This window comes from Eublepharis macularius, chromosome 3, assembly GCF_028583425.1.
Source record: "Eublepharis macularius isolate TG4126 chromosome 3, MPM_Emac_v1.0, whole genome shotgun sequence".
Classification (NCBI taxonomy): domain Eukaryota; kingdom Metazoa; phylum Chordata; class Lepidosauria; order Squamata; family Eublepharidae; genus Eublepharis; species Eublepharis macularius.
The window spans coordinates 56,975,157-57,002,685 of record NC_072792.1 but is presented as its reverse complement, the minus strand read 5'-3'; the positions used below and the strand labels follow the sequence as shown (position 1 = coordinate 57,002,685).

Sequence of the window (27,529 nt, the reverse complement as noted above, 5' to 3'; positions counted from 1 at the left end):
CATGTAGGGTTTTAAAGGTCAATACCAGCAACTTGAATTGAGCCCAGAAGCAAATTGGAAGCTACTGGAGATGTGACAAGACTGGAATGATATGGTCCATATGGCCCACTCCAGTGACCATAATATATCTTGGAAATTATGAGTTTCTACTTCAGAATCTTAGAAAAGTCTGTAGTCTTCTTACCAGACAGACTTTTGTATGAAGGCTTTGTAGCAGTGGTTGCAACCTGGCTTTCCTAATTGTGGTGTTTCTGTATGGTAGTACACTAGGTTGCAAACTTAAGTATAGGATGCTTAAAATTGTCTGTGATGGGTATATCTGTTCTGTACAGGTCTTGCTGACCAAATCCTATCTTTCCATTTCTAAACGCTGTTGATCATACATAGAATGGCAACAGGTGTACAGATGTTATTCTCATCTACTGTAATAGTTGATGTGTTTGAGTTATCACAGAGGACTGAAACTGAAAATTTCCAAAACTGCCCTTCAGGTTTGGTGGTTATGTTCATTTTAGATATGTCTATGTCCTTGCATGATGGTTAATAGAGTGCCTATTTCATAAGAACTCACAATTGATCTGTATGCCTCTGTGGAGCAACAAGAGTCATTAAAGTTTGACAATTTACTCGCAAGGTACAAGTCCTTCCTTGATGACATTGGCACATACCCAATGAACATGGCATGGGAACTGGGCCTTAGAGACATGTTGTAGGAGGCTGTTTCAGTGTTGATCCCCTATCCATTCTAGCTATGTCAGTATCTGTTGTATTCATGTTTTAGTGCTGTTGATAACTGCCTTAGAAGGCATATTTTTTCTTGCTCAAAATCCTACATAATATCAGTCTTAAGTATATCTCCCCCCCCCCTTTTTTCCCACTTGTAGTCACTGTACTGGCAATTTTTAACGAACTGCACGCTGATGTTGATCTCTATGCACTGCTGTTTGGAGAGAGTGTTCTAAATGATGCTGTTGCCATTGTACTATCTTCGTAAGTAAAAATTTGCAGGCATGAAGTTGGAACAAATAAAACTTGAAACTTGCTTGCAGTCTTGTGAATCAGACTTGTAAAGGCCAGTCTCTTGGCATTCGATTGAAAATATACAGGACAGTTGAATAGTGAAATGTATTCTGTTAATGCTCCTTTCTCCCCACCCCCAGCTCTATTGTAGCATATCAGCCGACAGGGGGAAATGTCCATGCTTTTGATGCAGCAGCCTTCTTTAAATCTGTTGGAGTCTTCCTTGGAATCTTCAGTGGCTCTTTCATGATGGGAGCAGTGACGGGGGTTGTGACAGCCCTGATATCCTTTGTATAAAACTTTTCAATTGTCTTCATGAATTAACCTCTGGTTTTTCTTTTATCCGCTGCTTCCCTAAGTATGCTATCTTGTAGAGCTGAGGTAAATATCTTGTCTTATAAAAACTACGTTCAAGGAAGGAGAATGTTGTGTCACAGGAGGGTCAATCTGGAGGCGAACCAATTGTGGGTATGTTGAGGGCTTCCTCTGAAGGAGGTCGGGAGTTAGGGCAGTATGGAGGCAATGAGGAGAAAGAACTCGGTGAAAAATAGTGATGCCAGGATTCTGGAGGATACACTGAAAAACAGAGGCCCAGAAGGAGACTAGGAGGCCAGAATCTGGTTGCTGCTTAGGCAAAGGCTGAGGCCTGACCTGGAATCATTTATAATCAGACTAGGCTGGGCAGAACCAGTGGGCTTACTTCTGTACCTACTGGATCACATTGACTTTCCTTGTTTTTAGTATTCACACATACAGATTTTTAACTGAGTTCCATTGCTTTTTAGATGCTATTCTTCTGCTTCTAGCTTGAAGACTGGTTTATGAATATCATTTTAGTCTGAATATTTTAATGCCTTTTATAGTTTGTTTTATTATTTATTTTACTGTATTGTTTTTAATTTGTGAGCTACCTCAAGCAGATCTATGGAGGTGTGGCATATGCATTTTCTAAAATAAATCTGATAGCTGAGTAGATCTATCCAACGACCTTTTTGACTCCTTAATAAAATAGTTACGTAACAAAGTTTACAAAGCTGCACTGCTTCCCCTTGCTGGAGACGGCACTCTTTTTCCTGATGTCTTGGAGCACGTTCTTGCTGGCTGAAGCTTGTGGGTTTACAGGTAAGATGTCTTGAAAGAAAAGCAGTCCTGGAACCAAGCAGTTTTGAGTTGACAGCCTGATTAGTACAGTATCAGAACACTTCACCTGGAAGATATGTGCTGATTTTTGTCACCTGTCAAAATCTGTCAGGTGAAACTTGCACCGCTGTCTTGAAGAACTCATGATGTTTCTGTGGGCCACAGTGCTTGCATACATTTGCAGTATGAATCTGCAAATGTATAATAATAAGTGACATACATAGTGATAGAAATGTCTATTTTTTGGCCCTTAAAGTGATAGTTCATCGTCACTGTCTAGATCTAATTGATACCTTTTTGTAGAAGATGCTCAGTTTCCTGGTTTGCTTTAATGATTTCAATCACCTTATGTCTTGTTGGTTTGTGTGGTGCCTTCACATATTGAGGAAACAATTTGGATCAGCCCAACACAACAGGTTCTCTAAGAGAATCTGGAAATGAAAACCCACCACCACTTATTAACTCATTTGCTATGCTGTGAGCAGTTTTATATGTTTCCCGAGAGCTATTTGGGAAACACCAGTGGGGTGTTTAATTTGGCACTACAGACCTCCCACCTGGGCCAAAGCCAATATCATTAGCTGTTCTTTAAAATCTCTTCAGTCATCTTGTCTGGTGGTGACACTTGTGACACTTTTGGGTTGATTTTGCAATGTATGAAAATGACCAATTCGTATTTCTAAAAAATTCTTAAAGCCAATTTGTTGTAGTGGTTAAGAGCGGCAGGACTCTAATCTGAAGAATCAGGTTTGATTTTCCCACTCCTCTGCTTGAAGCTTGCTGGGTGACCTCGGGTCAGTCACAGCTTCTCAGAGCTCTCTCAGCCCATCTACCTCACAGGGTGATTGTTGTGGGGATAATAATAACGTACTTTGTAAACCGCTTTAAGTGGGCATTAAGTTGTCCTGAAGGGCAGTATATAAGTTGAATGTTGTTTTGTTGTTATTTGTATGAGGGCTCAGCAGCACAACCAAATCCTAGAATCTATGTAATAGTGTCATGGAGGGAAAGCACAGAACAACTTGACTTTGCCTCCATATTATCACAGTCTGTTGGTGCAGTTGGAACTGCAAGAACAATTAATGTGTCTTTCAAGTTAAGGCAGACCCCCAAAGCTTCTCTCAAGGAAGCAATCTGTGCTGATACTATTGGTAGTAAACAGTAATATGATGTAATTAAAATATGCTGAAGCTAAGGGGAAAATGGTCTGTGCTGTTTGAAGTTACTGGATATATTGCTTTTCTTGGCAGGTGTGGTAGCTGTTCTGTTCTGTGGAATCACGCAAGCTCATTACACATACAACAATTTATCAGTTGAGTCAAGAAGCCGAACCAAGCAAGTGAGTTGCTCTTCTTCCCCTCCCTCTTGCTTTGCTTTTAAATAACAGAGCCAATATAATGTGCATTCTGTATGTTGGGCTGCTCATGCCTGACAAACTGATTAGCTGAAAGATAAAATTGGGCAAATCATGTGCTGCAGCTCCCCCCACCTCGGAGTATACTATTCCTTATAAGTGCTTCCTCAGCTGAGAGAGCTCCTTGTTCTTATTAAAAACAAGTCGGTCAGGAGAGTCGTTATTGCCTAAACTTAAAATGTGCACTCCCCTACCTGTCATCTGAGTGGTACAATCCAAAAACACTGCACTGGAGGGGCCCTTTTTATACCTTACTGTATGGGAGCTCCTTTCCATTGGTGTCTTCTCTGCTGTTAGGTCTAAAGACCTGTTCCCTGTGGACAGGACTGGCTGCCCAGGGCCTTATCCTGTAGCCATTGCCCAGGTGGGATTAGAGGAGAAGGAAGTGAAGAATGGCCTCTTAACACTATCAGGGTGGGCTTTAAAAACTGGAGCAGCACCATGGGATAATGCTACTGCTCTCATATGTAATGGACTCCTGGTTGGTTGTTTTATCTCTCTAGTTACTATTTTATACCATTTATATATCTTTATACGGAGGAAGGTGAGTCAGCATCAAAGGGTAAACAACAACAAAAATCTGGGGTGGGGGGGAGGAACCAGATGGTTGTCTAGAGCTGCTGTTTTAAATGCACATCATAACACTGGTAAAAATGGAAGATAAAATTATGGGCTTCATTCTAAATGCAAATTTTGCAGCTTTCATGTCCATTTGAACTTGTTTGTTTAAAACTGGCTGCTTTGAATGCAGCAAGTGAGTTATTTATAAGAAGTGTGAACTGTGTTATAGTCATCTGGCAGGCTAATGTTTGTTTTTCGTCTTTCTCCCCAGCTCTTTGAAGTTCTTCACTTCCTGGCTGAGAATTTCATATTTTCTTACATGGGTTTAGCCCTATTTACTTTCCAAAAGCACATATTCAGCCCCATTTTCATCATTGGAGCTTTTGTATCCTTTCTTGGTTTTTTAAAACACAAGTTCCTCAGCTATCTTCAAGGTCTCCCTCCCCCCATTCCTTTATGGTAAGAGCTAGCAAGGAGTTAAGAGTGGCTTTCCTTTCAATATTCTAACAGTAGCTGCTTGTAGCATTTTTTTAAAGGAAGACCTTGAGGTTTGTTGTTGTTTCCTTTGTAAAACCAAAGACCTTGTGTATTGAGAGCTGCAGTAGATCTTGTTCTCTACTTCTGTCGTCAAAATAAGAAGACTGGTAATAAGCTGCTTAAATATTTACCTTAATTATTTAGACTATTTTTATTTCACCCTTTTACCATTTATGCACCTTGCAAAGTTTTAAAGCCAATATAAAACTAAGATCTGTAATTGAAAGCTCAACAGAACAAAATAACGGTACGAAAACCAGAGCTGTGGTGAACCCAAACTTCTCTGGCAGCACTGCTGGAGGATTGGGTGGGTGAAACTTGCCATAAGTCCTTGCTGTAGCCTTCAGATGGTCTTTCTACTGCCATGGCTCCTACAACAGCCCTAAAAGGGCATGGCCTCGCCCATACAGTTCTTTATTTCTGTCCTTGAATCAAAACCTTCTGTGGAGAGCTCTATAAACCGGTGGGTCTTTTGAGGCCAGAGCCTCTGGCATCTGTTCCCAAGGGATCTCTGAAAAGCTGATTTGGATATGGGGTAAAAAGTTGAGCCAAGACTTTAGAATGGAATTGGAATTTTAAACCAGAACCAATGTGTGAAGCATTTTTCATGAGGGCAATAGACCAGTCCCTTCCAACATTACTTTCTTGTTCTGAAAATCTGAACCAGAAAAATCCTTCCTTAGATGTCTGCCTATTCTTCCTTACCGATGCCACCCAGAGGCTATTTGTTCTTCAGGTGTACTTACTTCTGGTTTCTGAGCCTGATTGAGGGGTGGAAATGATTACAGCCTTGGGAGTATCTGTAGCAAAATAAATTGATGGGTAGAGAAAAATTAATTACCTCCTCCTGCCTCTGATCCAAGTGCCCCTTACATTTGCTGTATGAGGGAAACATTTGCTTTCATTGTAACATGCAGGTCCAGCCTAAAATAATACTAATCCAAATAACCCTGTTATTAAATCTTTCTCTGGTTTTATTACATACCTGAGGCTTCTGTTTCAGCCCCAGTGATGTCCTTGCAAGATGATTAAGTCACGTTTAATCTGTGTGAACAGCTGTTCATAATATAGTTAGCACCTTTAAGTTATACCAGTTAACATTAATGTATACAGGAAAGATACAGCATTGTATACGATTAGTTCAGGAAATAGCCAAGACTTTCTGTTCCTGTTTTCTTTCTGTGTGACGTTTTACGGAAAGAAAAGTGGATACAGAATATCTAAAAATTAGTAAATGTTGACATTAACAAATGAATGCTGACAATTCCAGACTAATTTTAGAGACATACCAGCAATTATTGAAATGAAATAGTCAACGTTTAATTGTATTTTGTGAAAAAGTAAAAAAAAAAAAATCACCAGTGACTCTCAACATTTCTTAAATTCATCAGGGATTGTCAATGTTCACATGCAAATATCAACATTCAGCAAGTTTGGGACCTGCCTGGATTATAAAGACTCCTTCCTTTTTCCCCCGAGGAAGGCTTGATGCCTCTTTAAGCAGCAGAATGGCTGGCAGATCATAGCAGGCAGAATTTCTCCCAGCATAGACATGCAGTCTTGGGGGACAACTTTGCTTGACTGTCTTACTACCTCCTAAAAAAACCCTTCAATACTAAGCAGCATATCTTTATGACATAAGCCTTTAAATTGAAAGAAACACCCCAAGACTTGTGTCATACTAATGGATCCTTAACCAAAAGGTGTGGTTAGATAGCAGTTTTCCTTGGGAGAGCTGCACACATCTACCCGCTGTCTTTCTTCTTGAATTTGGGCAGAAGGCACAAGATCAGCTGGAATTTTCAACACATGATGATGTTTTCAGGTAAAGCAATAAGATGAAGTCGGTAATCTTTCTTACATGCCAAGTATTGGTTCAAGATTGCATTTTTGTGGGATGAAAAAGATTGGCCTTGTCCTACCCATAGCTTCTGTTTTTAGGCATGTGGTAACATGCCCCTTTCACTAGAATCTGAGAAATGGTATCCAAAGCTGACGCTAAGCCCGCATGGCACGTGGGCGGATCAGCTGCCATTGTAGCCCACTAAGTATCTGTCCTAACACCTCAATTACAATAAAGAAGAGATATTGCATAAAATATCCCTGGTATCGGGAAGCTTATGTTCCCCTCTATTTACTGTCTGCAGGTCTTAGAGGAGCCATGGCATTTGCTCTAGCCATCCGAGACACGGCAACTTACTCTCATCAGATGATGTTCTCCACAACCCTTCTAATTGTTTTCTTTACTGTTTGGATAATTGGTGGAGGCACCACACCCATGCTTTCATGGCTAAACATAAGGTACATATTCTGAGTGTTAATCAAAAGCCCTAAACTCTCTTGCTGTGTTATGTTTCGGTGTTTATGTTTGAGATGTTAAATGCTTTTGCTTTTTGTTACTCTGGGCAGCTTTAAAGGGGTGTGTGTGTTGGAGTGAGAGAGAGAATACTTGACTACCAGACTCTTCTCATAGTACTTCCCTATAATTGAATATTTATTTATTATGTTATTTGTAGTTTGTGTTTCTCACTGAGACTCAAGGCAGATTACATAGTGTGAGTCAGTACAGTCAGTTTCAAAGGCATTTCAATGAACAATGTGATAGGATATATAAATGAAAATTTGCAAAGATTCTAATACGGAGTTGAAGAAATGCTAAAACAGAGCATAAGCAATACTAACACTGACATATTAAACATAAATTATCCAGTAAGATCATACTTGCAGCAAAAGACAGTACATAGAAGAAAAGTCTGTAGTCGCGATCCCTTAACTTGTGCATCTCTTTGAGACCACTTCCTTAACTTGCAGTCCTCCCATTTGAGTAAAAAGCCCTCTTGAATAATTCAGTTTTGCATAGCTTGCAGAAAGCCAGGAGAGTGGGAGCTTTCCTGACCTCCTCAGGCAAGCCATTTCATAAGGTGGGGGCAACCACAGAGAATGCACGTGTACAGGCAGCAGTTGATTTTGCCCGTGTGCAAGGTGGCACTTGTAGAATACCCTGTTCAGATTAGCAAAGCTGCTGTGACAGAACATAGGGAGAGAGGTGGTCCCATAGATATGCCAGACTACGGCCATGGAAAACTTTGTATGTGATAGCCAATACTGTGAATTGAGCCTGGTAAGTGATAGGTAGCCAGTGGAGTGACTACATCATGGTATTAATATTCATGTTCCTCCTAGCTCCTGATAATAATTGAGCTGCAGTATTCTGTACCAACTGGAGGCTCCAAGTTAACTGAGAGCTAAATCATACGAGACGAATTACACGAGGATGCCCAAGTGAAGGGAGACGCAATGTTAGCCAGGAAATGTAGTTTGAATTTCACCTCTCTCTACAGAGCTGGCAAAGATTGCTGTTCAGAGGATTTGTTAGTTTCCTCTTTGCCTCTGGGAAGGCTCTGTCAATTATTAACAAACCCTCTGACAAGCGATCTAGCCGGCTCTGTAGAGAGAAGTGAAATTCAAACTACGCTTCCCGGCTAAGATTGTCTCCCCCTTCACTTGAGTGTTCTCATGTAATTTGTCTCACGTAGTTTAGCTCTTAGAGGGGAGACCTATGCACAGTCTTGATGTTACCATGGCATGGATCCACATGGCCAGGTGAGCCACGTCAAGGTAGGGGGCTATCTTCCAGGCAAGACTGAGGTTGTAGAATCATTTTTTGCAGCTGTCTTAATTTGCTTTTCTAGCACTGGATCAAAAGTAGCGAGTACGATGTCCTTCAAGATTTCAGCCTTCTCAATGAGCACCACTTCCATCTTATCTGGGTTCAGTTTCAGTTTGTTTGTTTTCAGTCATTTGACCACAGCTGTTAGGCAGCGACCCAAGATCTCTACTGCATCCTGCAGTGATTTGTGTAGTGAGATGTAGAGCTGGATGTCATCTGTATATTGATGGTATCCAATTCCATAGCTATGAATGAGTTCTCCTAAAGGCTTTATATACAGGTTGAATAACATGGGAGATAAGATTGCACCCTGTGGAACTCCATAAGGTAATTCCCACTCTGGAAACTTTTGAGTCTGTTCCATAATGAATGACTTAAGCCAGTCTAGGGTACATCCCTTGATACTCACTTCTGTTTCCAAATGCTTCAGTAAGGTAGCATGGTTTACTGTATTGAAGGCTGCAGATAGATTGAAGCAACAAAGAAACATTGCTTTTGTCTGCATTCAGGCAGAGATCATCGAGTAAAGCCACCAGAGCCATCTCTGTCCCTTAGCCTGGCCTGAATCCAGACTGAAAAGGGTTCAAGCAGTGATTCAGGTCCTCTACTGCATCACTAGGAGGTTTGGATAAAGAGATATAGAGCTGAATATCGTCAACATATTGGGCAACCAACTGCAAAACTACAAATGATTTGTCCTGAGGGCTTTACATAGAGATTGGAAAGCATGGGGGATGGGATTGTGCCTTGTGGAACTCCATAGGATAGGTCGCACATTGATAACTGGTCTCCAGTGGCAACCCTTTAAGGCTGATCCGTGAGGAATGATTTGAACCGGTTTAACACACATCCCCTAATACCAACTTCTGTCTCCCAGAACTTCAACAAGATGGCATGTTCCACTGCATCAAATGTTGCAGATAAATCCAGTAGGAGCAATAAAGAGGCTTGACCTTTCTCTCTCCCATCCCGTATGATTTAATTTTGGGATTTTTTTTTCTTCTAGGGGGATGCTAGTGGTGTGGATTATTGCTTATACAACGTTCAGAGTATTTGTGTTACTGCTAGCCTTTGAGTGGTGGATAAAGATATATTAAATACAATGAGGAGCTATTAGCTGCCTTCAAGGAGATCTTTTCCCCTTGTTTTGTACAACACAGGCATATATTTCCCCATTTGTTTTTGCACCATCTGGGTATCTTTTCTGTAATGCAAGTCTCCTGGCCACGATGTTGCAGCTTCCAAATGTACAAAGAATATCTTATACTGGTTAGGAAATGATCTTTCATCGAGGTAAAATGACAGCTTCCCTCTTGTATTTTTACAGACATTTTTTTAAAAAATTATTCTTTTTTTCTGTTGTACTTCCCTTCTGTACTAAATGTGGCAAATGGCAAGGTGTTTTGGCTTAAAGGCATTTCCTACCGTAGTATAGAGTTTTATTATATCCATGTTGCATAAGTCTCTCTCTTAACGTTAATGAATGCCTATTGATGGGAAGAGGAAATAGGTTTCATATCTTCTCTTCTAAAGTGATTTTTCATAGTAAAAATGATGGAGAAATGTTCAGTTCTCTGATTTTTGCCAATGAAGTATTTTCAAGTAGTAGAATTGGTTCTTTACTTGCCTTTTATGGCCTGCTTACTGCCATTGCCTGAAGTGGTATTCAAGCATCTACTTGGTGCTAGCCGACCATTTTTATTTATTTTGGCATTTCTCCATTACTTTACTCTCTAGGGAGACCCAAGGTGGCGTATAGAAATATTCAGAACAACTAATTTAAGTATAATTTAAAGAGTAAAATAATATAACTTAAAAGAGAGGGGCTGTGGCTTGGTGGTAGAGCATCTGCTTGGAATACAGAAGGCTCCAAGTTCAGTCTCAGGCATCACCTGGTAATGGGTGATGCCTGAGACCCTGGAGGGCTGCTGCCGTTCAAAATATGCATTATTGACCTTGATAGACCAGTGGTCTGACTCTCTTTAAGTCAGCTTCATGTGTGAGCAAAACACACATCCAGGAGAGAGCCTTAATCACTAGGCTGGATGCCATAGGCCCTAGTCTTCGAGCCATAGACCAAGAGGCCCTTGTACCTCGAGCTATGCATGCCCATGCTTAAGTACCTGCAAGAAGCAGAAAAAACAAAGTCAGCTCAGATAGTACTCTGTTGATAGCAAGCTAGCAGGGTCTTCTCAGTGTCTTTCCCTCCTGACAGTGAAATAAAACTCCTTGGAAAATTGTGGACAAGTATTAAAAAAATCAGATGCTCTTCTCATTTTTCTTGGTTTCTTACAAGAGAAAAGGACAAGCAAGACTAACTTTGCTATTGCTACTCTTTGTGTATCCATTCTTATTGTGTAGACAAATGAAATGTGAGCCATTCTTTGAGCATGCTTGGTGGGCCTGGATTGCTGCCATTTATTGTTGTATTATGCTACTATAATGCTGGTGGTTGGTGGTGGAAAGTGCTGTCAGTTCATAGCTGACTTACGATAACCTCTGCTGGGTTTTTCAAGGCGAGAGTCTCAATTCATAGCTGACTTATGGTGACCCCTGCTGGGGTTTTCAAGGCAAGAGACTAACAGGTGGTTTGTCATTGTCTGCCTCTGCATAGCAACCCTGATCTTCCTTGGATATCTCCCTTCTACTTACTAACAAAGGTTTACTCTGCTTAGCTTCCAAGAACTAGCAAGATCAGACGGGCCAGGGTTGTCCAGGTCAGAGCACCATATTGATTAGGAAACATAATATTAGGCTGTACTACGCTCCCCTCTTCCAGTGGAGGGGGGGGGCAGAGTTTGATCATGGCTAGTAGGAAGGAAGAGCTAACCTGAGCTGATGTTACGACTTTAGACGCAAGGGCCAGGGAAGACTTTATAAGATCCTATGATGATGAGGTGAACCACCAGTGTCAAGCTTGAAAATAAGTATATCCTGTCTGGAATCGGTTCCAAAAGTTCTTCCAGGCAAGTCAATCTGTTTGGTACAAGCCTTCAGGAACTCTGGATATAGTTTGGTGTAAATCCTTTCCCTTAATAATTTCTGAACAGTTCTGTGCTAACCCCAGTGTAGTCAATTGTCTTGAGAACAGTAGCAGATTGAGCTGCACGAAATGTTGCATCCAGGAGATGGCAGTTGTGGGCTACGTGAATTCATGGGGAAAAAAGAGTTGGTTATTTGATGAGATACTGCTGCCATATCAGATACACAGCTAGAACTCTCCCATATCTGTTTCCTGAGTACTGGATGCTACCGGAGGACTGAGAATCGGTTCCTCTCATGACTGTCACAGAGCAGAAGACATATCTGACAATGAACTGTGATCATAAATCACTGGAATTGTAGTCTGAAATCTATAGTGTGGTACAATATGTGGTGCTGTTTGACAGAGCAAGCGTGGGAGATACTGAGATTACCAATGAGGCTTCCAAGAGGAACTGTGAGAGAGTTCTTTAACCAGGGCTGCTTCCATAACAGAGGTGGGTTTTTTTCCTGCCTTAGCTTCCAAACTGGAGCATTTTGTGGAGGAGCTTTCATACAATGTCAGTGCTGTAATTGTCCTGTTTCCAGGTGTTTCCTATCTTCAATAGGTTCTTTTCCCACACCTGCTTTACTCTGATATTTTTGGAAAAAACACAATCCAAGGGTGTTAGCATGTCTCCTGGAAGGAATGGTGTGGATTTTCCTGTCCTGCAACGGTCTCACACACATTGGCACCATCTTCCCAGCATTTCTACCCTGCCCCGCCCCCCCAGCTTCACGTGAGGGCTTTTCAACAAACTAGTAATTGCTATAGTGCTAGAACAATATTACCATTTTTGGATTAAAACTGAAAGCTGCTACTGTGCTGACAGAGACCTATATGGAGGACAGAAAAAAGGGATGGCAGGTTGCTGTGCAGCCGTGACTCTCATGCCCCCAAGAGCTGTTGCAGAGTGGCTGCTGAGCATGGGTGGAAGGGAGAAATTGGAGGAAAATACAGAGGGAAGTGCATGGAAAATTCTACATGTGGAAGTTCTGTTGCCAAGACATCTCTGCATTCACAGTGCTAATGAAAGCCACAGGGAGTGGAAACAGCCAAACTTGCTAGGAAAGACTTGATGCAATAACCTGTTCAACAGTTGAACTATACTTGTCATTTTTGGCCTAAATAATACAATTGTGTCGGCTTGGCTACTTGCTATTAATTACTTTATTCAATTGACTAGCAAATAACCTTCATTCTCTATTCCCTTTGGAAAGTCCAGCTGCATTTAAACAATGCACTAATAAGAGTGTTCAAAACCCAGTTTTCCTTCATCTAGACAATATTGCATTTTGCCTGCAGCACGTAGCTGTCCTTAAAGAGAGAGAGATCTTGAGAGTCAGGAAATAAAAAAAAAAAATAACTTGCAGCTTTCTTCTGCGAAAAGTAGCCGACTTAAGCTATTTTCCACTGGTAGCTCTAGCAGAGGAAGGAAACAAGACTGCAACTGAAATAATGGTTTACTGTTCTTTAGAAACAGGAGATCTAATGAGTGTGGATTTGACTATGAATGTGTGTTTTAAGACAGCCTAAACGCTCTTGCTTGTGAAAGCCAGCAACTGAATGAGTTTCAAAAACTGTATTTTTTAAACATTTAAGATTTGCATAGAGAGAATGATTCACCCACCGTTGTTGAATTTGGTAATTTCAAAACATTTGTGCTTTTGTCTCTTGGACAGTAACCATCCTATCTTTGTGCTCTGGATTATCAGTAATGAGTTAGGTCAGCAGCGTCAGCCAATAAAATGAGTGACTGGAAGCAGTTTTTTACCTCCTTTGCCTCCCCCCAGCAGCAAACTCATCTAGTTGCATTTCCTTCCCCAGAAAAGTGTCTGTTTCAAAATTACCATCCCAACAGTTATTGCCAAAAATAGCAAGAGTCCAGTAGCACCTATAAGACTCACAAAAATTTGTGGTAGGGTATGAGCTTTCGTGAGTCATAGCTTACTTCTTCAGAGCCAAAATTACTTCACCCAATAGAGCTTATCCCATTTTTTAACACTAAGTTATGGTGATATCACAGATGGTCCTCTGAGGAAGGGTGAGATTAAAATGCACACTACATAGTCTGACTGAGTAGTTATAGGACCAAGGAGTCTGAAGTTCAGGTTGCTGGACAAAGGAGGCAGAGTAAGCACTGGACTGGGGAAAGATGCGCTTGAGGAAAGGGTAGTTGATGGAGCAAACATGTGGAGAAGACAAACAAAAACATGTTTAAGAAAATGAGTTGATGAAAAAGGAGGGGTAAGAGAAACTGGGGTTGGGGCTAAGAAAGGGAAACCATGTATGTATTCTGAAGAGACAAGAGAAGCAGCTCAGAAGGAGAGTCAGGAGAAGGGGAAGGGAACAGAAATGAGTAAAGTGTGTGAGTGGGGTGGGGGGGAGCTGCTGTTTATTTTATTTAAAATATTTATAAGCTTGTCTTTCTTCCAGGACAACTGAAAGCCAAGGCAAGCAAAATGTTAACAATAACTACAATAAAACTGCAACTATAAGACTTTAGATTCCCTTCTTATTTTCTGTGATGTTTGATTTTAATTCAGCCTCACCCCTGCTTTTTTTGGATCTGCTGCCTCATTGTGTGAGCTGGGGGAAGGGGTGGGGGTCACCAAAGGATCTTAACCATTTCCCCCCAATGTTATTTACATTCCATTCTTATACTGCACTAGAGTTGGTGACCATGTTCCATCCGTGGAAGAGATGAATGAAAGCCGCTGGCTGTACTTCAGGTGACCATATAGCTCCATTGGTAATTAACTTTGCCTGGCGCTTGACTTTCTTCATCTTTCTTACCTGAAGTCTGTCTATCTGCTGCATGCCTTTCTCTCAGCACTGTAAAAGACTTTACAGCTCTCCTGATTTTATGCAAACTTCATGTGGGCTGAATGGAGGCAGATGTCCATTCTCCAGGGTGTGTTACCTAGTAAAGGAGTGTAGAACCTTATGAGTGCAAATTTTCTCAAGCCTTGTGTTCCCTTTCAGATGTCAATTTACCTCATGTTATGACTAAAGCAGTACTTGTTCTTTTGAGAATTGACCTTTCGCTAGGCTACCCTTGTAGAGCTCTGTGAATTTCAAACATCATTGTGGCACAGAAAAGATATCATCAAAGTAAATGGCTAATATTTCCCCACCCCGGCTTCAAGATTTCTGGAAATTTTATTTGTCTGGTCTAAACTAATTGATTTTAGTGGGCTTATACTGACGTAACTCTGCCTAGGATTGCACTGTAACTCTGAGTATGAATTCTCCTCTTTTCAGTTGCGATTTATGCAAACTAGATTGACTTATAACAGATGTCATAATTGCCTTTGGAACATCCAAGCAAAGATAAATATCTTTATTTTGCATTAGGAGGTAAGGAGGAGGGTGTTGGAGTACATGTCAATATGAAGTGAGATCATTCATTGGCTTACTCTGAATAAGGTCAGTTTTGTTGGAATATGGCCTAAGGATACCAACTACAATATATGGGGCACTGACAGGACTTTTGGAAGGGATTTTTTTCCAGTACTGTGGTAGGTTTTTAATCTTATCCAGTAAACAAGTGCCTATATTATAGTGCAGACCTTAAGTTAACTTTATGAAAGGTTGGTTGGAGAGATGTTTAAACTCTGTAGCTGTTTGCCTCTGAAGGCCTCTATCTTGTAAAGCAAGAGAAGGATATTAATGACAATACAGAGAAGTATGTGAAGATAAGTAAAAAAATACAGCTTTTCAAGTAACAAAAAAAATATGGCAGATGGGGAAAAAACATTTGAAAAAATCAAAACGAGTGCTTTTTTCTCTTTTGGGATGATTGCAAGAAGAAAGAGAATCTCTGGATTATAATCCTAAAAAAACTTTCCTGAGAATAAGATCCATTGAATAGACCTGAGGAGGATTCTTTCTGAGTAGGCTAGTTTAAGATTGCTGTTCTAATCTATTGGATACTCAGGAAAGAATTAACATGTATGTGTTTCCATAGTTATCTTATACCTTTACTACTACTACTCTCTTTTTCCCATTTTCTTTATTGGGAACATTGAGGCAGCTCAAGGGATTTGTCCAGGACCATCAATTTCTCCAATACTTTCAAGCCATACTCCTTTGTTTTGCAGTCCTCTGAAGCCCTTTTAGTTGAAAGAGTTGGGAACTGTACCTATGTTTCTGCTGTCCAGTTAATTTTTCTGTGCGTGGAAAATATATATACCTAACAGGAAATGGGCACCATGTCTGCTGTACGTTTGGATTGGTTTTCTGGGTTTTTCTGTGTCACTGATTGCTGCTGCTGCTGCTAATAACTACTTCCTCTTTTATTTCAAAATGTGTTCTCTCATATGTTCTGAACATCCTATTCAGCAATCTTCAGTGGTTAAATTGCTCTCATTGTGGCTTTTGGTATGCCAGGATCTTGACTGTGCTGCTGCTCTATACCTGCCTTCATCCTACGTATTTGAGCCTCCAAAACTGTTAGAGATAAGCTAGTATCAAACTGGTCCAGTCTCTGCAGTTGTAGAATTGTCTTCCTATTAACTTCCTGCTAATTTCTGAGAGTGACTTGTGAAACTTAATTAAGGAATGGTCTTTGAATTCTAAGTACCAAACTTGTCTCCTACTACTTGCCTGGACAGTGTTATGAACTCATACCTACCCATACAGTTAAACTATTATACCTGTTTACTTACGATACCTTTTCTAGTGTGTTGTTAATTATGAGTTACCATAATGAAAACAAATAAATTTTCTGGGGTTCTAAACAATTACACGACTCTGTAAAATAATGTGTAAACAGCAGCTCCGTGAACTGGGACTATATCCATGATTTTTAAAAGCAAAATCTAGCCAAATAAGCTTGTAACATTCAGCCTTGAAACATAAGCATGCTATTAAAAATAGTCTGCCCAAACTGCAGTACAAAGGTGTTTGCATTTGGCTATACCAAGTGAGATACTTCTCTGAAAGAACTGAATAACCAGACACAACTGTGTCCAGCCACCTTTTTACAAGGGCGTGAAGACCAGTTTAAGGGCATTTGAAGTTCAGCTAACCACATGGCTTACTTTCTTTCCTCCCCCTGCCCAACCTTGGATATTTGTGTAGAGTTGGAGTTGACCCAGATGAAGACCCACCACCCAGTAATGACAGCTTTCAAGTCTTACAAGGAGTGAGTAATTAACTTCCAAGACATGTCAATGATACTGAAACTGCCACTTTGACAAATTAACATTTTTAAGTGTTAAAATCATTTGGTGCCAGCTGCACAGAGGATTCTATAAAATGCTTATCGCCTCTTATTTTTCTTCTTCGATTGCATGAAATGTAGTGTTGATGTTGTAAGGTAATGCAGTTTTCCGACATCTAAACTCGTTACAACCTCTTTTTTTTTTTGGCTGCTGAATGGGTAGAATGAATTTCTTTCCATAGAAGAAGAAAAAGCTAAGACAGAGAAGCTTTTGGGGTGATTTTTGCTGGCTACTCCAGTGCTAGGCTTTTAAACAAGAGAGGCAAATAGGCTGTATATAACAGTAAGCCAAACTATAGTTGTGTCCCAGATGTACGAGACAAACTGTGTCTTAGACAGGCAAATAATGGTCATTAGGTAGGATCCCACGGAAGACTTCTGTGTGTGCGATAGCCCCTGTGCAAGCAGAAATACCAAATTTACACCTCAGTGTCTACATGAAGTGAAAAGATTGTATCTTCACTATTTTTTCTGCATGCTCTAGATATAGTATGAGATATTTCTTCTGATACACTTTCAAAACCATTCCGTTGCAAAACATTCCATATGTGTATTGTTATTTTGTTAAAAAGTATATTAAAGTGTGACATGTTGCTATAGCCATTGCACTAATTCTTGGACAAATGGAACTGCACAAAGTATATTTTTCATTCTGCACAGTCATTGCTGGCTCTAATCCCATTATCTCCTCATGTCTTCTAGCAGAACCATCAGATACTGCTCAAAAATTACTGCATCTGACTTTGTCTACCCTCAGAGTGACTGTGTAAATAGCATGGCTGTTATCTTGAATACAGTTTGCATTTCAGTTCAACTATATAAGGAATTAGTTGATAACACAAGAGCACTCTCTCTCGCACAGGGTAAGCCAGGTCTGGTTTTCAGGAATTAAAAAAAAAAGATCCCTGAAATCCAGTTCAGATTCTCTGATCGGATTAGAAAATCCTAGATTTAACTGGCCATTATTCCCTATGGGGAAAAATGTCCAGGAGGCTGGGGGGGGGGGCATTTTAAGCAGTCTCACCAAATTTGCAAAGAACCTACTCCTGATTGTATATAAAGAACCCCCACATTTCAGGAAGGTTTGACCACATGGTCCAATTCTGTGGACCCCGAACAAGGTGCCCTAGGCCACTACATTATTTCCTATGGAGGAAACATTTCCAAGGCTTTTAAATTTCACATCTCTCCCCCCCCCCTTGGGATTCTCTGGTTTGACATTACTCCCTTGCAAGTTTATTGTCTAACCAGAAATCCCAATGTCAAACCAGAGAATCTCTTTACTGAAGCCGGGGGGGGGAGGGGGTTGCGTTACTGAGCCACAGCATTTAAAAAGTGGCCGGTGGTGACAGCTTGAAGAAGCTCTTTTGGAGCTTGGGCAGAGGGCAGGGCCAGAATGAGATGGGAATGCACTCTGCCTGCTGCCTCCTCCCTCACCCCACTAGCCTCATGCCACCCTCCTGCAGTGGCACAGAGCTTGGCTCCATTTGCACCACTGCTCTCTGGCAGCTACCGTGGCCACCTACAGTTGGATCATCTGGCCCAGTGAGTATGGGTGCCCAGATCTGATCTGGGATTCAGGCATGTGATCTGGCTTAATGAATTAAGACAATTTGACATAAATTTGTCTTTTAACCCAGTTGCCAAACCCAGCTCTCACACCTCTAGTCAGAACCATCTACTCGTACAGAGAAGTGTCTTGGGTTTAAAGAAAAACCTTAACAAATCAGGACAGTGTCTTCATCAGCTCTCTCTCCTTCTGCAGCTTTAAATGTCACACAAAGAAAGTGGCACCACAATACCAAATGGGCAAAACATGACTCCAGTGTTATTAGGAAGCAGTTGTATTAAGCAAAACAATTATCCTTGTGCATTTTGAGCAACTGACCATTCATCAGAGTAATAAATACGTTTTAAAAGTTTTACTTAAAAAAAATTGTTCTAGGAGGAGTTGCTAACATGTTAATACAAATTCTGTTTCTGGAGCACGAAGACTTCCTGATAGTCAAACAAAATGCTGAAGAACACGTTGAGATTGTTGTGCTTAATAAGTGACTTCTTCTATCTAATTGGTTTAAAAGAGCACTAGCTTACCATTCCCTTGCAGTTTCCTCTGAGGTGCCAGTTATACATGGTTGCAGCCATGTGGGAACTTCCTAATACAACTTTGTGGAGTCTTCTTCCACGAATGCCTTCCACGCGTGCCTTATTTATTTATTTCCAAGATTTATACAGATTCAAGTATGCTTGTACCAAGCCATATAGGACTTTAAAGTTCAGCATCTTGAATTGTAGCTGGAGACAGATTGGGACCCAGTGTAGAAAGGCCCCAAGGGTGGGATGATATGGCCCCATGACCCACTCCAGTCAACATCCTAGCTGCAACATTCTGTACCAAGTGAAGTTTCAGAACACTTTTCAAGGAGACCCCCATGTAGAGTGCATTGCAGTAATTTAGCCTAGATGTAATCAGCCATGCACCACAATGGCAAGATATTTTATACCCTCGAAAGGCTAACTAGTTGAAGCTGGTAAAAGGCACTCTTGGACACAGGCTGCCACTTGCTTATCCAGCAGTAGGCCTTGGGTCCAAGAATACACCCATACTATGGACCTGTTCTTAAAAGGGAAGTGCAACCCCATTCAGAACAGGTGACAATTTAAGTCCTGATAGCGGCTCCATTTTGTTGGGGTTACGTTTCAGTTTTTCTTGTGTCCATTTTAAAACTGCTTCCAGGTTCTGGTTCTTTCCCATCTTCTCTGCAGGGGGGAGTACCTAGTTTGTGAGCAGGTCTCATATAATCTGCTCGGTGCACGTGGTTGCATTATTCACAGACAGCCCCCATCCCCAGCCATGTGGTATCATGACACAGAAAAGCTGCCTCCATGTGACTGCTTGCAAAGGGTCTGAGGGCCAAGCTACACGTGACAAATGACACTTGAACGGCAAGTGGACTGAGTGGAGGGCAAGTGAACAGGGATAAATACACTTGCCGTTCAAGTGTCATTCGTCATGTGTAGCTTGGCCCTGAGTGTCCCACCAACTGGGAAGTTTTGCAGATGTAGCCACTAGCCACCAGTTCTGCTTTCTGCTGTAGTGGAACATTACTGGGGTTTCTCAGATCTTCATACCTGTTGAATTTCCCCCTTGCTTATTTGCCCTTGTAACCCATGTTTGCATACTTGTCATCACCACCATTACTTCTATAAGTAAGCTATGCCTTGGTTGCCATTTTTTAATGCTTGTGTAAATAAACAGCATTCATCATCCTAAAAATCCACAAATTTTAAGAACTGAAGTGTGGCTTTCTGTAGATGGAGCCACCTCTTCATTCTCTGTAATGTATGTGTGTAGAGCTCAGGTGTCTGTTTTAATTTCCTTCAGTAGTTTCAAGAATCATTTGACACCTCCAGCCTGGTCAGGGGGGCTTTTGCTAAAGCACAGAGTGGCAGGCTGAGGTAAAATGAAACAACAGCAGCAAAGCAGGCGGCCAAGTCACTCTGAGTGTGTATAAGAGAAATATTACTTTCATATGAAATGAGAGGCTTACAGCATAACTAAAAGCAACTGAAGTGCTTCTATTAAAAGGATTATAGTTTAACAAGTTAACACTACTGGAGCTTCGTCTGCTCTGGCATTTATCAAACCCCTCATTGCCTCCCCTAAGACAGGCATATAGACTAGCTTAGAGAGTTTTCAGAGGCAAGGTAATACTTTTTCTGGATAGCATCAAGAGTGTGTTCAATCCATTACCATGTCTTTGAGTATGTGAGAGATCTTACTTTTGTATAAAATGAGAGGCTTACGATGTAACTGCAGTTTAAAAGAAGATGGACCAAATTCAGAAACATCCCAGCTTTTTTTGAAAAGAGTACGCTTTCAAAACCATTGATCAAAGGAATTATAGTATTCAACAAAGAAGTGTGTGCATTTTTTAAAATGCTGAATGTTATTAACTGCATTGAGGTGTAAGAAGCTGACTCCTGAGTGGGTGCTCTCACCATTCTTTCCAAGGGGGAAGGGTTGCAAGGCCGCTTAATGGAAACTTATCTGTGGCTGATTCCGCACACATTGGATAAAGTGCACTTTCAATGCACTTTAGCTATCGTTTGGAAGTGGATTTTGGAAGGTCAGCTATCATTTGGAAGTGGATTTTTTGTTTCACACTCGAAAAATTCAGTTCCAAATGATATCTAAAGAGGATTGGAAGTGCATTATTCAACATGTGCAGAATCAGCTTGTGTCTGTTAATTTAATTTGATCATAATAAAAGTAGGCCTAAGGTGAGGAAATGCACCCCATTCTTGAGGGACAACCCCTTTGGTTGTATTCTCCCAACAGGTGTAAGTATCAAATGTCCAGGGTAGAAGTAAGCTGGAAAGACTGAAAGGAAGCAATTCCAGTCCCCACAAGCTTCACAAGAGCAGGCTCCAAAGGAAAGCCTGCAGGTGAGCCTGTGCTCCCCATGCTAGGATAGTTGGAAGGGCCTGAGGGTGTCAGAGGTCAACACAGTCTTGTGGTCCAGGTGACCATCTTTTTTTGGTTGTTGTTGACAGAGATGTTTCACGAAACAGTTGCCGAAAAGCCAGCGAGCACAGCCCTCCAGATTGTCTTGGGTTCAGTCTTGGTTATGCTTGTAGGTGCTTCAGCTGTGTTGCTGCTTGATTTGGTGAAGCCAGCGGAGCAAACCTAAAAGAACTGGCCCAACTTTTTGGTTTGATTCCTTTTTCATACTGAATCATAAGGTCAGCTTTTTAAATGCTCTTCTTCTATATTTATTTGTTTATGTTACTTAGAATCTACCTTTCTCACTGAGACTCAAGGCTGATGATTGCACTGTGTAAATCAAGAGGACAGGGCATCCAATAAGCAATGTTATAGGATGCAGATGTGGAAATCAAAACCAAGTAAAAATCTGGAGCAAAGCTGAAACAAAGCATACAACATGGCATATTAAACAATGCAAAAGTTGCAGAAGATAATGCAAACAGCAACAGATAGTACATACTGTACATAGTAGTATAGTCCACAGTCTCTTTCCCTTTATTAAAGGGAATTATTATACTTCTTGAATCATTCTATTATAATGAAGCCCCTGTTATCTTTGTAAAAATACCTTCCTGATTAGTTTAGTTTTTGCATAGTTTGAGAAATGACAGGAGAGCGGGAGCCTTCCTGACCTCATTAGGCAGGCCATTCCATAATATGGGGGCCACAACAAAGAATGTATATGTGTAACACAAATGTCATCCCAACAGGACGTTCCAGATGTCGATAGAAAGAACAGGACAAAGCAGGAAAGTGCTTGGATCTTCAGGCTATGGTATAGCTTTGACCACAAGTATCCTTTTCAAACTCTTATTTTTTAAAAAAAGGCAGACAAATGTCTATATTAAGCAGGAAATATAGTCCTGCAAAAAGAATGCCCAAGTGTGCTTGTATAGATCGCAGAAGACCTAAGCAGCAGCAATGTTCTAGGATGGTCACAAGTATGAAACCATGAAGTTCATGAGTTGTCAAGTTCTTTAATGCCTGATGTGAGCCTTCCAGGAAAGGCTATGTTGTTGTGTTCCCTTCCCATCTTCTCTCCAAGTAGCTCAACGTAGCACACATGAAGCTACCATATGTGTTATCCCTGCAAGAACACTGGGAGGTAGGTCATGGTTAAGGGGCAATGACTTCCCAAGGTTATCTAGTGAGTTTCATAGGTATTTCAACCTATATTTAACTGGTTCATGTACCTCTCCACTGTATTAAACTAGCCTTTAATTGCCTCAGGGTGTTGGTATTGAATGTTAAGTTTAAGGAACCTCAACCAAACAGTTTAATCAAATTACTATATTTGAGTAAACCACATGTCTAAGCAAGGTAGTAAAAGCCAAATCCCATCCTGCTGTTAAGTTGAATGATGCCTAAACTTGGATCAGTCACTTTGACTCTTCTCAGATTCTGTTTCAGGTTAAACCTCTAAAATGCCTGTGCCTGACAGTCAGCTTGTTTTTTTTGTGATATTATAGTGGCATTGCTGACAGGATCCCTTGTTTGAAGAATTTCATGAGCTGGTGCAGCAAGTCAGGCTGTTAAGTTGTGTAAACAATTGCTGTTGCCTTGCTGAGCCCATCAAGAAAGAATCTATGTGTAATACCAAAAAAAAAATCGGTAAGGGAAGACTACCCTGTTAAAAACTAATACACAGATCAAACTAGAAAGTTCTTTCCTTAATGACATGCTAAAAGTTACCTGAAGCCCATCCTTACACACAGTGGCCCCCCGCTAACAACAACTCTTCCAAGTTGGTGTGGATTGATAGCTCGCTGCTTGACCACTCCCCAGGTTTATGAGGTAAGCACAACTTTGCCTGCTAAAATTTTCCCTTCCTCAAGAGGAAAAAGTTTCTCTTACACTTCAGTAATGTAAGTTGATGGCATGCTATGAGCATTTGGCAACTCCTGCCAAGAGTAAATCACTGCAGCTCCACTGAAATGACTGAAGCTAGTAGGCTGCCAAGGTCACCGTTAAGGAAGTTTGTGTATTAAAGTAATTGGAAGAGGAAGAGTTCTGCTGATGGGAGGATGTTTTGTTCTGTTTTTTGCGGAGTCCCTCTTCTTTCTCTTTTTCTGGGCACTTGGAAAGACCACAGGCAAGTGAGCTTAACCCCCTCCAAGTCCTTGCATGCTGGAATGTTTAGCAGAAGGGAGGGATCCAGAGTGAGCACAGATAATGGCTGGCTACCAGAGCAGCTAAAAGATCTCTGGGGAGAGTGGCACACAAACATGCACTCAGATGCACGCACACAAAGAAAATGGACTGGGTACTAGAAAGATGGATGTAAACTTCTAGATTATCAAGCTAGGATTTTTTCCACAAATGTTCCCTCCCACAGACAAAGAATCAACTTTTATGTATGAAATTTTACACTGATGCTTCTAGTGCTTTGCTAAACACAGGCTGTGTTGTATGGCAACCTGATTTTTGTTTAGTAAGGAATTTCCACCAAAAACAATTTGAGAGAACTTCTGATGCCTGAGTGTCAATTTCATCTGAGGGAGAGTAACTCATACAAAAGAACATTATATGGGAATGTGAAGTGTATACACTATTTAAATGGGGGGGTGTACCTTAGTCTGGGGCATTATTGTTGATTTTTTTTTCGGCAATGGAGTAAATAGGAGTTGAATGACTAAGAATGTAAGGAATTGAAGAGGCCAGTTTAGGGTTATTATTGGAAGCATTTCAAGTCCCTTGGGATCCACATGGATTGTTTTCCTGCCTCTTTCAAAAGAATGTTTCAGATTACTGAAGCTCCATCTGAAGTATTCGCATGCCCTTTCCACTTCAGGCAACCCAATCCCAAGTACACATATTAAGCTGTCAATGTTTTTAAAAGGAACTTTCAGGTTTATGAGATTATTTAGAAATCATATATAGGAAGTATTTTATTGGCCGCAATTTATATGATCTGGGATAAATCTGAACAAATTATGAAAGGCAGAGGCTCTTCTGAGAATGTACGTTGAAGCTGAGTTCTTGCTTCCGCTGTGAAGTATTCCTGGCACGGTCCCAAAGGACTGTGGAGAACAAGTAAGAGTGCTTGGCTTTGGAAATGGGAAGAACGATTATTCAGGACATTTACAGACCAATTAGTTGGACTGTTGGGCCTGAGAATATTTTAGAGCATCTAATTTAGAAGACAACTGTGCAAAAATTTATTTTTCCCTTTGTCGACCACAAAACTCCTTTCATTTTATTTTCAAAAATATTAGAGCAGGGCACCAGGAACCATTTCAATCAGATCAACCTGAGAGAAGAAAAATCTCTGAAGTAAATGAACAGTGCCGTCTTTGAAACCTCAGTAATTATTGGCTTAAAGGGGTTTCACCAGACTAAAATGTCGTGTTGTTAAAGTATGATTATGAACATTCCAACTAGTGTAAAATTTTTAAATTGAGAGTGTTCAAGGCCTATGGATGGATGGGAATGTACGTTGTTGAATGGTGGATCAAGGTTAGGTAGGCAGGCAGCATTATCAGCTGTTAGACTTACATATGTGAATGCCATGTGAAAGTGAAGTAGAAATGGACCAAATAGGTATTATGCATGCACACAAATGTACAGAAGTCCTTGATCTATATGAAGACATTGATCTCAGTAGTTGAATATGAAGTGAGTTCTAGCTGCAGTCCTACCAGGTGCTTAAATCCCACTGAATGAAAGCTGTGGAAATTTCTTTAGATTTGTCTCGAATCCTTTAGCATTCTCGAGCATTTTTACTTATCTTTCCGTAACCATCACTGGTATATAATATTAACATGCATGCTGTTCTCTCTCAACCTACCCTGGACCTTTCTTTCAGAATCAAGAACAGCTTAGAGATGAAGACTCTGATTTTATTCTCAATGACAATGACCTCACGTTGACCTATGGAGACACTATGATAACTGCTAATGGTTCCTCTAGCTCTCACACTGCTACTACTAGCCTTGATGGCAGGAAGACAAAAAGTAGCTCAGAGGAGGCCTTAGAACATGATTTGGGAACAGAAGCACGTGAGGTGATGAGCAGAGGGACTCGGCTAGTATTTCCACTGGAGGTGTGACGATTTAACCAGTCAAAAGACAGCAACATGCCCAAGGAACCGAGATGGCTGCCAGCTCCAATGTCAGTGGAGGTGCTTAGCAAGTTCAAATAATGTCTCTTGTACAAGGGGTTTATTAAGGTTTGAAGTTGCCAGCCTTCATCCCTCTCTCTTTTAACTTCGTATAAGATGCTGGCACTGTCTAAACCAGACAAGTGAAAAAAAATAGGGTCAGTCTCTCGTTTTACACAAAAATGCATACTTGAAATTTAAAGCAGCATGCTATAATCATCTCATTTTGCTGCAGCACTCTGACAAGAGATACCAGAATATTAAATGTAATAGCAAGCCAACAAAAGCTTTTGGCTTGGAAAGCATAGGAGAGGGTGTGGACAGAAAGTGCAATGTTTAATTGACTTATACTTGAAAAAGGAAGGAACAAAAGGCAACAATCATACAATGCAAGCGTATTAACATAAACAACCCTGTTCTGAGATGTGTCACTGAGAAACAAAGTTCTATTACATTTCAGGGGAAATCGTTTTAAAGTCCTCCTCACCAGTAGTTTTTGGTATTAGTCCATCTCAGAGGGCATGTGCTATCTCTTCTCATAACCTGAAAAATGTGTTGACAATTCTGTAAGAGACTTATGGTTGCATCACAAGCAACGTCCATTTATTTGCCGTCCAAAATGTGTATTTCCTGCCTTGTGCCCTTAATACATCAGGTTTTCTTGATAAAATCTTAGAGTTCTTTGGTGGCGGGAATAACTAGTGACCCGGTGACAACTGTTGACAGTGTCCATCCTCTTCACAAGCGGAGTTTAATACTGTGAAGACAAAGTATTGAATGCAATGCAACTGCATATTCAAAATCACAAGTATTCATACATCTGGTTCAAGTTCCTGTAATGTTTCTGGATTTAAACTCTTGTCTTTAATCAAGGAGGACGAGCCAACCCAAATGTTTCTCTTTACATGATGCTTTTATCAGAGCAAAAACAAAGTGCTTATGTTTCTCTGGAAACCATATGGGTGTGTTAGCGGCATGTTGCACTAGTACCGAGATATTTTTAAATGGTGCTGTGCCTTTCCCCTGTAATGATAGAATATCATGTTGTAATGTGAAAAGAGAATACTTTATATTAGGATACAGAAATGCTCATTTACAAACAAAATGAATGATCTCAGTAATGCCATTAGATCTCCTCCACTTCCCTGCCCAGGAGCTCAGTTTCCAAAAGCAGGCTTCAAAATATTGTAATGTTTTGACTGTAAAGAATGCGTTTTTTCAATTGACTACCTTGTAATTTAATTGTGACAAATATGCTTAGGGAGATATAAACTCCCCCTCCCCACCCCGAAAACATGAAAAAGACTTTTACTTGCCATTTTATTTTAGTCTGTTTTGTGAAGCGTAAATGAAACTGAACCACTCTAATAAAGTTCCTAATTCTCTTCTTTCCTCTTGTAGTAATTTTTGCATGCTTATAGGATTTCAGCCTTTATGAGAGTTGGGTCAACAAGAAGCTTACTCTTTCACAATAGCCATGAACTTAAACTACCCAGTCCTGTAAGTGTGTTTGTACAGACACAAGTTCCAGTAACTTCAATAAGCTTTCAAACAAAGGATCATGGCCTCCGTTACAAAGATGAAACTTCTCTAGTTATATATTTATATTCACAGTCAGGCAGCAGGCAGCTCTCAAAAACACTGGTGAAAGATTAGCCGAGAGAAAACAACCCTGATTAAAGCATGTGGCATATGCAGAGGGAACATATGTTCTTGCAGGACAAAAAATACCTTTAGTAAAGCAAAACAAACCTATGTTATTACCTATTAGGTCCAAATCTAAAATTGTCTTAGTAGTACCTATATTTAAACTAGCTTTTCTCTGGGTAATTGCCAGTCTTCCATTTCAAATCCAAATTCATTAAGTTTTGGTATGACAATGTCTAAGAAATGCTCTTGGTTACATTCAGCAGTGAGGGTGAGACTTGGCATTGTTTCACAACATGAGTTTTTGATGTGTACACAGAGGCAAGGCTCAGTTGTCATCACTTGAACAGGCCTGGGGCAATCATTTGACCTGCATGTTCTTTCTCCCTCTGCAAGTTGCTTGATAATTAAATGCTTTATGTCATAATATAATTTGTTGGAACCACAAACTGTGGTTTGGTCCTAGCTGAGAGGCTTGTCTAAGAAAGTTTACTGCCCAAAGCCAGGGTTTTGGATAAAAATGGCTGAACTTCGGTTAAGAGGTATAAGTGTTGTTGGGATTCTGGCCTAGCTCAGATATTTGCTGGCTGGGTTGATTAGTACTGCCTGCAGAGCAGTCTGAGTTCCCCAGTAATTCGACCTT

At 40.6% G+C, this 27,529-nt stretch overlaps 1 protein-coding gene across 2 annotated transcripts in view; it reads left to right on the top strand.

Annotated features, from left to right (window-relative positions):
* SLC9A7 (solute carrier family 9 member A7) overlaps positions 1-26,627 on the top strand; it is a 61,206-nt gene extending 34,579 nt beyond the window's left edge. The window contains exons 6-17 of one of the 2 annotated variants that reach the window (XM_054973109.1): positions 885-990; positions 1,161-1,302; positions 2,037-2,142; positions 3,411-3,499; positions 4,407-4,520; positions 6,386-6,497; positions 6,820-6,973; positions 14,037-14,096; positions 16,450-16,513; positions 21,851-21,933; positions 22,829-22,934; positions 24,946-26,627. In XM_054973109.1, coding sequence (XP_054829084.1) covers positions 885-990; positions 1,161-1,302; positions 2,037-2,142; positions 3,411-3,499; positions 4,407-4,520; positions 6,386-6,497; positions 6,820-6,973; positions 14,037-14,096; positions 16,450-16,513; positions 21,851-21,933; positions 22,829-22,934; positions 24,946-25,188 — 1,379 coding nt within the window. In that variant the 3' untranslated portion in view covers positions 25,189-26,627. The remainder of the gene's footprint in view (positions 1-884; positions 991-1,160; positions 1,303-2,036; positions 2,143-3,410; positions 3,500-4,406; positions 4,521-6,385; positions 6,498-6,819; positions 6,974-14,036; positions 14,097-16,449; positions 16,514-21,850; positions 21,934-22,828; positions 22,935-24,945) is intronic. The other variant, XM_054973110.1, reaches the window with a different exon arrangement.
* The last annotated feature ends 902 nt before the right edge of the window (positions 26,628-27,529 follow it).